This window comes from Bufo bufo, chromosome 6 (assembly GCF_905171765.1).
Source record: "Bufo bufo chromosome 6, aBufBuf1.1, whole genome shotgun sequence".
In the NCBI taxonomy this organism is placed as follows: Eukaryota; Metazoa; Chordata; class Amphibia; order Anura; family Bufonidae; genus Bufo; species Bufo bufo.
In genome coordinates, this window is record NC_053394.1 from 317,256,950 (window position 1) to 317,270,628 (window position 13,679).

At 44.4% G+C, this 13,679-nt stretch overlaps 1 protein-coding gene across 6 annotated transcripts in view; it reads right to left on the reverse strand.

Moving 5' to 3' along the window:
• Nucleotides 1-13,679, reverse strand: part of NBR1 (NBR1 autophagy cargo receptor) — an 88,013-nt gene that overhangs the window by 13,687 nt on the left and 60,647 nt on the right. For 4 of the 6 annotated variants that reach the window (XM_040437864.1, XM_040437865.1, XM_040437862.1 and 1 more), the window contains 8 exons: nucleotides 12,447-12,606; nucleotides 8,770-9,057; nucleotides 8,259-8,396; nucleotides 7,067-7,142; nucleotides 6,439-6,549; nucleotides 5,505-5,663; nucleotides 3,803-3,955; nucleotides 2,235-2,592 (listed from right to left, as the gene is read on the reverse strand). In XM_040437864.1, the coding sequence (XP_040293798.1) occupies nucleotides 2,235-2,592; nucleotides 3,803-3,955; nucleotides 5,505-5,663; nucleotides 6,439-6,549; nucleotides 7,067-7,142; nucleotides 8,259-8,396; nucleotides 8,770-9,057; nucleotides 12,447-12,606 (1,443 nt within the window). The remainder of the gene's footprint in view (nucleotides 1-2,234; nucleotides 2,593-3,802; nucleotides 3,956-5,504; nucleotides 5,664-6,438; nucleotides 6,550-7,066; nucleotides 7,143-8,258; nucleotides 8,397-8,769; nucleotides 9,058-12,446; nucleotides 12,607-13,679) is intronic. The other 2 variants (XM_040437863.1, XM_040437866.1) reach the window with 2 other exon arrangements.

Consider the following 13,679-nt stretch of genomic DNA (forward strand, 5'->3'; position numbering starts at 1 on the left):
CCGCCTATAGAAGGGGGTCACGCACATGGCCGGCAGCGAATCCAGTGAGAGTGCAGCGTTCCGCCTATAGAAGGGGGTCATGCACATGGCCAGCCTGCAGTCAGGGAGAGTGCAGTATTCCGGAGAGGGTGACGAATTCTGCCTATAGAAAGGGTGGAAGGGGGCGCATGCACTTGGTCAGCGCCGTATCCCGGGAGAGGGCAAGGGTCCGCCTGTAAGGGGAACATGTACCTGGCCAGCACCGCAGCCGGGGAGCGCGACATGCCGCCTATGGAAGGGGTGCATGCATACGGCCAGCACTACTAAGATCAGGCTGCAGCGTCCTGCGCAGCCATTCCGTTATTTATTTACCCCGCCATGGAAGCCAGTCTTTTTTTTTTTTTTTTTTTTAAAAACACAGCCTCTCTGAGGCAAGAAAAGGGGGCCACCATACAGGGGCACAGCCTCGCTGAGAGGCAGGAAAGGGGCCAGCCATACAGGCCCAGATCATAGAGGGTCTCCTCTAGATGGGAGCCGGCCCCTGGAGATGACCGGTACCCAAAGGGTTAACAAAGATCCGGCCTGGGGGAAGGGGGGAGGGCGGTGCTGCGATCCCCTGGGGGCGGGGGGACCTCCAGGCAGGAAGAATTTGCGCCTGGAGAAGTTCCCGCCGCCTCCAAACGAGGCTGGAATTTTGCGGCCTAGTAGGCCACGAAGCCGGGGCCAAATTTTTTGCGGCGCCCGGCCGACCAGGAGGTACCGACGGTCGGCCGGGACCTGGAGGGAGCCGGGGTGACGCATGTACAGACCGGCCGCGGGTGCCCACCCCGCAGGCCGGCAGGGGCCCGGGGAAGGAGGGCCGGATAGCGGCCCAGCAGGCCAAAGCCTGGGTCAAAATTTTGCGGCGTCCGGCCGACCGGAAGCATCGATGGTCTGCCGGGGCCTGTTGGAGCATCGTGCTCAATACATGCAGGCTGCGGGCGCCCACCCCGCGGGCTGTAAGCGAGGGCCCTGCGCCCGGCAGCGTCAGGAGCGGGCCCCTGGCCCTGAGCAGCGCACCTGTAAGGATGGGGGGACCTTGAAGTCCAGCACAGCAAACCCTGCCCTTGATGGACCGGGTGCTCGTAGAGGAGGGTCAGGGGCAGCTATGGGCGGGCCCCCTGGCCCTGAATCTGCGACCGGTAAGAGGAGGTGAGGGTAGAGTAGAGACGCCGGCACGACCCCTGTGTCAGTCAGGGGCAGCTAGGTGCGGGTATCCGGGCTCTATTGCAGTATTCCTCTCACAGCAATCTGCAGCTGCCTTCAGGAGTCTGCAGTCCTATGGAGGGGAAGAGAGGGTGCAGATTGTCGCCCTGCGGTACCCCAGGGGCCAGCCTAGGTCCAGCAGGGACAGAAGGGTCCACCAGTATGGGATACAGGCACGCAAGAGACCGGGGGGGGGGGACACACGTAGGGCTGGAGAAGCCAATCTCTCACCATCAGCCGTCTTCACCCTCGGTCCGTTCCAGCAGGGTCGCTCCTTCAGCTACTGGCACCGTAGTGGCAGGACGCTGGAAGAGGAACTTGGCGTGCGGGCGACCCTTGCGCTGGTGGGATGCAGGGGAGCTAGGCTGCCTTGATCCACCTTGCCTTCTGTGGGGGAGGCAGCAGTGCGGGTGACCGGCACTGGTGCAGCTCAACCCCGGGAGAAACAGAGAGGTCTATTGCGTCTCTGTTGTCCCTGATAGTCTGGAAGAAAAAGAAAAAAGTAAAAATCAAAAAATAAAAACCAAGGAGAAAACACTGGACACTAAGCAAAAACTGTCAGTCTCTCTCTCCAGGCTGAGGGTATTGCGGTGGAGGAGGGGCTTAACAGTTTTCACTTAGTGTCACGCCTCCTAAGGAGCTGAGCTATACCCAAGGTCTCCTGTGTCCCCCAAAGAAAAAGGGCGAGAAAGATAATTTAGATGCGTGCGACAGTTTTGTTTGTTCATAGGGTGATCGGCAGCATGATCAGATGGGAAGATTGTCGGAAACAAGCGTTCGCAGAAACATTTGTTCCCGATAATCTGCTCCAATATCGGGCGGTGTAAATCCACCTTAAGTTCGGGGGATTGGGGCGGTCCATCTTCTGAACCCTCAATGATTTTATATTGACATATGCAAAAGCCCTGATTATTAATGCACATAAAGACAAGAATGAAATCAAGATATTACGACATACAATGATGACAGCACAAGTGTGATTCTGAAATACAAATGAATAATGCCCATACCTCAACTGGGGAGATGGTGTAATCACTTCGGGGGTGAGAGGTACGGCATCTAGTGTCTGGGAGGTGGTGAGAATGTCATTAATGCTGTGGGTGTGGACTGGGCAGCCCCCCTCATAGGTCTCATCGTTTACTCTGGTGTCTTTCTCTTTGTCACCCTGTGACTCGGAAAGGGCTGAGCTGTACATCGACTCCCCAAGGGGACGGCTGGTATCAAAGCACTCAGGCAGAATGATGATATAATCTTCAGAAGAATCAGAGGATGCCTGGCTTTCCACTTCATCTCTTTGATGCTCATCTGGAATCTGTGGCTCTATATCATAGAGATCTACTGGTGGAGCATCTGCCATTGCTGTAATATCTTACATAAAAACACAGATCACCAGTGAGGATAGTATTACATATAATTTATATTACATATGCATACATTTTCTTTTTAAGAGACAGTTTCTATGCAGACCACAAGTATGGCTTCTAATACTATATGTTTTAATCAATAGAGGGGACATAGAGGATGGGATTAATAGTGCCGGTTCTATTTTTGCAGATGACACCAAACTTTGTAATACAGTCCAGTCTAGGAAGATGTTAAGTTACAAGCTGACTTGGACAAACTAACTGTTTGGGCCTCCACTTGCCAAATAAGGTTCAATATAGATAAATGTAAAGTTATACACTTGGTGGCTAATAATCTGCATGCAGCATATGTCCTAGGGGGAATAAAACTGGGAGAGTCCTTTGTTGAAAAGGATCTTTGTGTATTAGTAGATCATAGACTAAATAACAGCAGGCAATGCCAGTCAGCTGCCTCTAAGGCCAACAGAATTTTGTCTTGTATTAAAAGGAGGTATGGACTCGCGGGACAGGGATGTAATATTGCCACTATACAAAGCGTTGGTGCGGCCTCAACTGGAATACGCAGTTCAGTTCTGGGCACCAGTCCAAAAAAAGGATGCCCTGGAGTTAGAAAAAGTACAGAGGAGAGCAATCAAACTCATAAAGGGCCTGGAAGAGCTTAGTTATGAGCAAAGATTAAATGAACTGAATTTGTTTAGCCTGGAAAAAAGACGTCTAAAAAGGGGACATGATTAACCTGTACAAATATATAAACGGACCATACAAAAAATATCAAGGGAAGCTACTCTGTGTTAAACCCGCTCATAAAACAAGGGGCCACTCCCTACGACTTGAGAAAAAAAAGATTCAGTCACAAGAGGTGACAAGCATTCTTTACAGTAAGATCTGTTAATCTCTGGAATAGCCTGCCACAGGAGCTGGTCACAGCAAAGACAGTAGATGGCTTCAAAAAAGGTTTAGAGGACTTTTTAATTCAAAATAACATTGAGGGTTATGACAATGTATAGAAATCTTGTTCTACACACCCTTTCCCTTTGGCCCAAACCCCTTTTTAAAAAGGAAGATGGACATTGATCCAGGGATCAATATAGCAGGATTACAGCTTGGACTTGATAGACTTTTGTCTTTTTCCAACCTTAACAACTATGTAACTATGTAAGGAACACATCACAAAATGCAGCATCTGGTATCTTTGCCCCATAATTGCTACCTACCTGTATCGGGTGTCTTCTTTAGGTTTGGAGCATTTGTGTCTGTTGTCTCCAGTACAGCTGGCCTGCTGCGTGCACGAGAGCTCTTTTGAGACACATCCTCATCAGACTTCACACTGTAGTTGAAACTTGATTGTGGAGAGGACTGTACAGAACCTGTTAATCAAAAGACGATACGAGTCAGTACACTGTGAATGCGTAGTCGCTTGCTTGGTTGTTTTCATGACTCCTAAAGTAGTGAAGAGAGTCACACACATGTGGGCACCTCTCCAATTATTCTCTGTCTAGATGCTGTGGCCAAAGGCCGCCACACCGGTTGGTCTGGAGATTGGGTGAACCCTGTTCTACAGACAGGTGTGGGTTCCAGAGGTGGAACCTGCATCTATCAGATGTAATCATCTTACATGGAAATACCCCTTAAAAAAGGGAAACATTTAAACACCACAACTCATATTTACTAATGTGTCTGCCCCTCAAATCTGTGTAAAAATTGGCGCAAATAGGGTTTCTACACTTTTTTCTGACTTGCTCAAAAAGGGAGGGGATTAACAGAGAAGGTGATTAACCCCTACGCTACCAGCAACGTACATGTGTAAACATGGCGTCCGCTCTCGCGTGCAGCGGGAGCCATGGCCGGCAGGTTTCTGCTGTTTTAAACAGCAGAGACCCGCAGCTAATGACTACCCGCAGCTACCCCTGGGTGATTCAGCACACAGTCTTTTTCCAGGTGAGTCTCTGTCTTCTTGTTAGCCACACGGCACTCAACACAGGTCTTCACTTATACTTGGTTCCTGTTGTGGTTTGTTGTTTATCTCTTTTTGCACTTGCAAACACAAACCTTGCCATGTGGTCTCCCTTTTTTGACTGTTGACTCACCTGTGTACTGTATCCACCATACTTTTCCCTGGTCATTGGTTGGTTATTATACCACGCATTCTCCATTGATCTATATTTATCTTTATCATAGACATGTGTGCCAGCCCAGGGTGGCGTTTTTCATCTGCTCCCAATCACTTTTTAATGGCAAATTTATCATATGTATGTCTTTTTATTATGTCATAATTTAAGAAAAAATACATTTTTTACTTTTCTGGTACCATGAGCTCCGTTCTCTTGTTTTTTCATCTCTCTGTATACAGTCATAGAGGGAAGGCTGTCAGTCACTGATGGGACCGCCTCCTTGACTTAAAAGCTCAGAATTACCAGGAATTGATATGAATAAATTGCAAATTTTACTGAATCTTTTCCCACAAAACTATATAGCAATCTGCTCAGCGCCTCCTGCTCTAACATGCTCCCTGCGTATTAGTGTGCATTCACACGACCGTAGTGTTTTGTGGATCCGCAAATTGCTGCAGCTATCATAGAAAAATCCGGAATTGCGGACAAGAATAGGACCTGCTCTATATTTTTTGAGGGGCAGCGGAACGGAACTACGGATGCAGACAGCACACGGTGTGCTGTCTGCATCTTTTGCGGCCCCATTGAAATGAATATGTCCGATGTGGACTCATTCATACGATCGTGTGAATGAGCCGTTACACTGCATTTTCTTGACGACAGGTTCCCTTTAACTCTACACCTATGCAGAAAATCTGGAGTTCAGTATAAAGATATAGAATGACATTAATTTGACCATACTGTGCTAAAATTCCAGTCACCAATAAATAGTATGTATCAGATTTATATAAACCCTGTTACTCACTGTGAAGAGAGGACTTCTTTTGAGGTGGATTGTAGTCTGGAGCGGCGTCCAAAGTCAGACTCCTCATAACCGTTTCACACACGAACTGAGTCCCACTAATATCCTCTTCAGCTTCCTCTTGGGTGCTTGGGCCCTCCATATGCTCATTGGCCCTTTTACCTGTTTTAAAAAATTGGGCGATATCAGTACAGCTAAGTGCCCAGTGGGAGCCATCAACAATGCCCTTATCCATGGGACCTTATGCCAACACTCTCCATGTGTGGAAGAGTTTTGATACTCACTCCTGGAAAACACAGTCCATAACTTTCCTAGTGTTTGGGGGGTACTATCTCTCCTTGGGAAGAGAGCGGCTTAATTGGCGTGAGGAGACTTATAGGCTATACATTTGGGGAAGAAAGGGATGCAAATTAGCTCTTTGCAAGCTCTGCCTCTAATGCCCCCAGATGTAAGGTAGCTATCCTATAAGTCAATGTTTGTTGCTTAGATAGGCCTTCACACATGACTCAGATATTAAATAAGCCAGCACCTCATCTGCAGACAGCTGTTTCGGGGTTATTTCCCCTCATCGGTGCATGGCAGAGAGTACTGGCCAGGACATAGTACACCCCCAAATTCTGATTTTGTGCCGGTCATCTGATAACCCTTAACTCTAATTTACTAAGAGGTCATAAACACATTTAAGCCACATTCTTATCAGTAAGATAGAACTGAGCTATAATGAGTGTTTATAAGGTCAGAGAGCAGAGATAAGGAGACAGAAAAATCCAAAGGGTGCTACTAGAGCATCTCAGCTCTGTACAGAAAAAAGGATGCCATATTTTTAATAAAGACCCCAAAAAATTACCCCCAAAGGTGTACATAGCCTTTTGCATTCCTTTCTTCCCAGTGTTAAAACACTCCCGTAATATATAACCACAGATTAATAGAAACTCACCAGCCCTGGTCTTACATCCAGCCCCATCACTCTCTTCTTTAATTTGTCCCAGACCAGGCTTCTCAATTAAGGGGCCATCGTGTGGCAGAGGAGACATACATGGGGTCATATCTACAAAGAAAGATGCCATTTGATGCTCAATTTTAGGTTCCACTGTTCAATGAGTTGTCTGTCTACATATTGTACAGCTGCTGTACATATGTATTACAAGTCCCCAGATAAACCTAATAATAGGCTGCATAAAACCTACTTACAGGCTGTATTAGGTCATACAGGTATAATCTAGACACCCCACTAAATAAATGGGGGGACCTTTTTAGGGCAATCACTCCTCTTGGCATACAGGGATATGACTTGTAGAAATCAAAGACACTATTTTCCCTGACAGGCTTTGACATCTTCCTTAAATGTGTTACTATCTGCAGTATGTGTATGGCCTATCTGGGGTGGATATCTGCTGCACAAACGGACATGCTGCAAATGTAAAAATCCTAAAGGTTGAAAGAAGAAATCAAGTACCATGCAGCATTGATCAACAGCATGATCCTGACCTACAAGATCGTGCAGTGATACAAATGCCCCTAATAATATATCGGTCTTTTCCATCACTTTGGGTGGAAGAACTCACCAACTGGAGTATTGTGAGGAACACGTTCCAGTTCTTGTACGATGTTTATATCCAATAACTCAAATGACAGCAAGTCCTAAATATGGAGATATAGTAACATGAAATAAGAGTAATACATCACACGGAGACATCTCCAAACAGTAGATTCTGTCCTGCGAGTGACACTGAAGAATAAACACTAGAAATGCTTCAAGGCTCTCAAAGATTGCAGGTCCTGCCTTCAAGTTTAAGATTTCTTGTGATGATAACCTGCACTTCGGAACTCTTTATCTGTGAAATACTGCGCTGCTCATGTTAAGCTGGCCACATTAGATCAATGTATGCTGAAGTTGCCGGGTCAGGCCGACCATCTAATGTGCATGGGGTCCTCTCAACTCTCCAGAGAGTTCAACGTGACCAATTCTTAAAGCTGGTAACCTACTGCCACAGGTGTCTGACACCGGCTTACTCCACTATACCCATGTAGAACACATGCAAGCTTGGCCAAGCCAAGAGTGCTTGTATACAGGGGGCTCAGGTGGGATAGTGGTTATCCAATGTATGGCCAGCTTAAGGATCCCTGGATCATGAAAATAATACCAGACCTACAGTGCCACTTACATAGGAATAGCAGTGCAAGAGGGAAAAGCTACAGTACGTAACAGTTTACCCATTTAGAAGGTGTGGAAAGCTGTGCGATTGCAGCTCTGAAAGGCGGTCACTTCTTCATATTGCATATAACTAGAAGGACTTTTACACTGTTTGATCAGCAGGTGGCAGTGCACAGCACTTGCACTATTCTGCAGCACACACTTATTACTCACTAGCAGGGTGTAATTTTATGGTTATACTATGCATTTGGCTTTTACAGATCTTAAAAATAATACGTGTCCAACCAATGTGTACATGCAATGCCCATTAATGTAGTTTTCTTCTGATGTTTAGTGCACTAACTCGTTGAAAAGTAAAAAAAAAAAAAAAAAAAAAAAAAAAAAAAAAAGGGAGGTCCTCAAACATTTCAGATCTGAAATATCATCCATGCAGGGGCAAGTCTGCCTGTGTACCACTTCTGTACAGACCTACTAGAGCAAGTGAACACCATATATAGCGACAGGATTCCCGGTGTCTACACAATGGTTTTGTTCAGTATAAGAATGGAAGGCAGTGTCAGACCCATCTTATGCAGTGGGTCCATAAGCAGTGACATCCTTACTTGGGCAGTGAGGAGATCTACAGATGGGATGTACACCTCCTGGTCACTGTGTGCGCTCCTCAGGTGACTGGACAACATCTCTTTATCTGCGTCTCCTCCAACCTGCTGTGTAACATGAGCACTGCAGCCTTCCTGCACCTTACAAAATAATATACAAAGTTAAAGCCATGGATCAGAAAAGCCAGAGCAGAGCTTAAGGGCTCATTCAGACGGCCGTATGCTGTCCGCAAAAATACTGAATGCTATCCGTTTTTTTGCGGATCCGCAAAAAAACGGATCTGCAAAAAAACGGATAGCATTCAGTATTTTTGCGGACCCATAGACTTCAATGGGGCCATGTCCTGATTTTCACGGACAAGTATAGGACATGTTTCATTTTTTTTGCGGATCCGCAAAAAAACGGATAGCATTCAGTATTTTTGCGGACAGCATACGGCCGTCTGAATGAGCCCTAAGTCTAATAAAGCGCTAAATCCCCTACAAGGCTGTGGGGCTGCTGCCTGACACTTGCCTCCTCCTTGTCCATCTGGCTGCTTATCTTAATGGAAGACATCTCTTTTTCCACATCCTCCAAATTCTCAGTACAAGGAAGGGAGTCCACAATGATACTGCACCAAATGCGAGGTCCAAATTGCTCCCCTTTATGTGCCAAGCGCCAGTGAGAGGTGTAAGTTCCCTCCAGGGCCGGAGCCACGAATTCTACAGACAGGACGCCCATCTGGCCGGGAAGCAAAGAGGGAACTGGAGCCTCTTTCCGAGAAGAGGACGATAAAGTCAGATTTCCCCACATGAACTTTAGCTGCACAAAACAATTTAAATGATTAGATTGTTAGATTTAGCTTTATAATGTTTACACACTGACTTGAAGAATACTGTTTCATCACAGAGGTATCTGTAAAATCCAGTATAGGAACTATAGAATCCTATTTTTCAGACTATAAGACGCATTTTTTTCCCCCTCAAGTGGGGGAAAATGGCAGTGTCTTAAAGTGTAAATGCTAATGACCGCTTCCATTAAGGAAGCAGTCATTAGCATGCAGGAGGCGTGTGAAGCGGTGAGCTTAGTACTGCACTGGCTGTACTAATCAATCTTCTGGAGTGCTGCACTGCACATTTCTGACTGTGTACAGTGTCACGATGTAGTGCATGTAGGCGCACACTATGACCTGACGTAAGGTCACAGTAAAGAGCCAGACTGTCAGAAGACCAGGGAGCAGTGAGTGTCCGCTGCAGGAGAGGCAAGTTTATTTATTTTTATTTTGTTTAATGGAGCTTGGGGATCTGATCTGAGGAGGAATGGGGGTCTGATACAGAGGTCTGATGGGGGTCTGATCTAAGGCCTGAGAAGGAATGGGAGTCTGTTGTTTTAAGAAGGAATAGGGGTATGATACAGAGGTCTGATGGGGATCTGATCTGAGGTCCAATGGATCTTGGGGGTCTGATCTGAGGAGTAATTGAGGTTTAAAAAGGAATGGATGGAACTTTATACATTTAAAAGCTCTACTTTTTCTGAGCTCAGTTACCCAAGTGGGTGGTCCTATCAGTGACAACTATCTATGTATACACACTTACACAAGAAAGACTGTCAGTCAACTGATAAGACCACCAAAGTAAGCTTAGAAAGAGATTTAAACGTATACAAGTTTTACTGAACCTTTTCCCCCAGAACGCCTCCTGTTCTATAACATGCTGCCTGCAGATTGTACTGCATTTCACGGTGACAGGTTATCTTTAAAATACCATATGCTCCGGACTATAAGATGCACTGGAAGCATCAGCCCTCAGATCAGACCACCAAGCTCCATTAGACCTCTGTATCAGACCCCCATTCCTTCTGCTCAGCTCCTCCTGCTCAATAACAATGCTGCCTGCAAATTATATTGTAATTTAAATGGTGATTAAATTTCCTAATAGGCCACTGCATAAGTAAGAATTGCTCAATATACCATTGTAAAAGGAAACCCTTGCTTGGGCAACTGAATTCACTACAACAATCAAGACTATTGACAAGCCTCAGGCTGCTGCAAATAGTAGCCATTGCTCTGCTGAAGAGTCTGCAAGGAAACTGAAAAGCTGCTCATCTGTGAGCATGGTTCACTAAGACAGTGGCTTTTCAAAGTAAAATGTTTGACTTTATAAGGGCTCATGCACACGACAGTATGGTGTTTTGCGGTCCGTTTTTAACGGATCCGTTGTTCCGTTTTTTGTTTCCGTTTTTCCGTATGCCGTATACAGTAATTACATAGAAAAAATTGGGCTGGGCTTAACATTTTCAATAGATGGTTCAGAAAAAACAGAACGGATAAGGAAGACAAGATAAGATGCATTTCTGTATGTGTTCCGTTTTTTTGGCGGACCCATTGACTTGAATGGTGCCAAGCACCGTGATTTGCGGACAAGAATAGGACAATGTTCTATCTTTTCACGGTACGGAAATACTGAAACGGAATGCACACGGAGACACTTCAGTTTTTTTTGCTGAACCATTGAAATGAATGGTTCAGTATATGTACCGCATACTAAATTAAAAAAACGGGCAGTATACTGAACGCAAAATACTGTCGTGTGCATGAGCCCTAACTCTGAAGAACAAGTATTTTGTTACTCAGTAGTATTTTCATCAAATATTCAGATATTTAAAAGTAATAAAATGTACAAAAAATGAAAAAAAAAATCCCTGCTCTTCCTTTCTTCTCATTTTCTTCCTTTGATTCTATCTTGTTAAAAAATACATAAAGAAACCACCTCTTCCTCCGCCACACTGAAAGATTTTTCAGCAGACTGGCTGCAATACAACTATATATGACAGCATACATGAAACAAGTATCTGCAAATCAAGGTTAATAAGTGCAGTTCTTGGTCATATGACAGTATAAACAGGAGTCCAAAAGGTTAAAACAGTCCCTGCATTAGGTAATTCTAGCTCAGTCCATGTGTACACGTACATTTAAAGAGGTATTCCGGTTTTAATGATTACATTTATTTTAAAAAACAGGACAATTTTCTAAACATCTATTTCAAATTTAGCTTGCAGATCTTTATTATGTCCATACAATAGCCTCTACAGTATGTTCCATTTTAGTCCTGTAAACTGCATCCACAGGAGGGCTGGATAGGACTAAACATGGCGTCAGTCATGTCAGCCGTCATGTGACCCTCACAAGTATCATATGACCTGGCTTTCAGTTAACTTCCCAGGTGAATAGTAGTGTATTGGGAAGAAGAACTTATACAGTATTACTATCTGCAGCAGTATCTGTCACGGTCCCTCCCATGACAGAGGTGAGAAGATCGGAGAGACTGGCGGCACGTGAGGGTATCTGACAGTCTCTCTGTTTTCTCCTTTCAGTGTTTGGTAATGACCACACCTCTCGTCTGGTGCAGCTGATTGTCATTACGGAGGCTATTTAGTTCTGACTCACACTGCTTACCTTGCGGTTGATATTTCCTGCTGGAGTTGGTTGAGCTGGTGTGTTGTTCCTTTGGCTCTCCTGCTCCTCCAATTCTGCTTTAAGCTAAGTGCATTTTGTCTTGCATTTTGTTGTTCGCTTGTGTGTGTTGTTGTCTAGGCCTCAGGGAGACGCTGGTTTCTTCATCTGGGGAGGAACCAGTAGTCTCATTCCCTGCCACCATTCCTATTGTGTCTGGAATAGACTCTGGTCTATTCCTTCTGTGTGCCATTTGGCGTTATCCCCTCCCTATTACCCATGACAGTATCTCATCATGTCTGTGTCTGTGTAGAAGCAGATCTGTGTGCATGCGTTTTTACAATAAACTTTATTAACAATATGACAACATCACCTAGAGACAGGCACCATTTTACAACATTACCTAGAGACAGGCAGCCATGTAAACACAGTGATGTATTTACTGTTATAACCACAATAAAGATCATTATTTCAACACTAGTCATGTTTACTTATCACAGGAATTACTGATACATGGGCTATACCATTCTACTGCATAAAGGGGCAACTGCCTGATTTAATTTTAAATACACGTATATTAGAATATTATGTGATCTCCAATTATATATAGACAAATAAGTTAAAAAAATTAAAACTGGAATACCGCTTTAAAGTATCCCTAGAGTTAGACAAAAAATATGTGTCCACAATTTCCAACAAGTTCTAACTTTAGGATGAGTAATGGTGATTATTTCCAGAAACGGGAAAGCAGATGTTTTACCTTAGTGTCGAGGTTCCATTTAACATTTCCTGTATTCTTCATCCTCCAGTGTTTGATGAACTTGGTTCCAGGCTGTAGGTGGGTACCATCAGGTAGGTTCTCGTCCACAAATACAGCGCTGAATGTGGGGATGAACTGGGAGCATGGCTCTATAGGAATTCTACAAAGATCAGATGGAGATGAAACAGAGAGATGGACATTAGAGATGAGTTTTCATGCATAAATATACCGCAGTCTCCACATCATTTTCTTTTTTACAAACAAAAATTAACAGAACAGTAAAAAGATAAAGAATAGTGTCCTTCTACTCTCATCAGAAATCAGAAGACTCTAGAAACCGGAGTCAGAATGGCTGATTGAAACGTACTACTGAATGATTAATGGAGACCTTCTGAGGTTACATTGTAATGAAGCCATCTTCACCTGGACAACAGTTTTCTGCATGCCCTTTAAAAGAGGCTATGTCACCAGGATCAACCCTATTTAACCAGACATACTGCCTGGTAGGGGTCCTAATGCTGATTAAAACTATACCTTTCTTTTGTCTGTATGCTAAACAGATGCAGATATATCTGTGCTTGTATCCATATGCAAAAGAACAATTGGAGCACCAGGAGGTGGGGCTAAATTGTTTGAGCACTGCTTTGTGAGACCCCCTGTGCTCTGTACACTCCTCCCTTCCATTGATTGACAGGGCTAGACATCAGGCTGAGGGCAGAGCCGTTTCGTAGCATGTAGATATCATATACACTATGTACTATAGCTTCACTACACTGAGATCTGCTCAGAAAGCTAATGTACATATTACTGCTTTATACACAAGCATGATATAGGATTATACTGACACCAGTAATATGTGTTGGCTTGTAAGCATAGAAAAAACATGTTTCTATATGTGGTAATGTTATAGCTTGGTGGTATAGTGGTCTACCATGCATGTAGAGATCCCTGGTTCAAATCCTAGGTGAGATGTTTTCTGTTATTTTTTTTTTCTCTTTTATTTAAAACCATATTAAAAGGCTATACTATAATAATTAATATATAGCCATATAATAATAAAAAGGCTTTATTATATTGAGAATAGTGTGGGGAGTTGCTAAAACCTATTACTTGTGTATTCACAGACACAATATATGATTATAAAGAAACCAGTAATATGTATTAGCTTTCTATATACCCTCTCTGGTTCCCTGCTCTCGGTCATGTCGGACCCAGCGGATCCCACGCCCCACG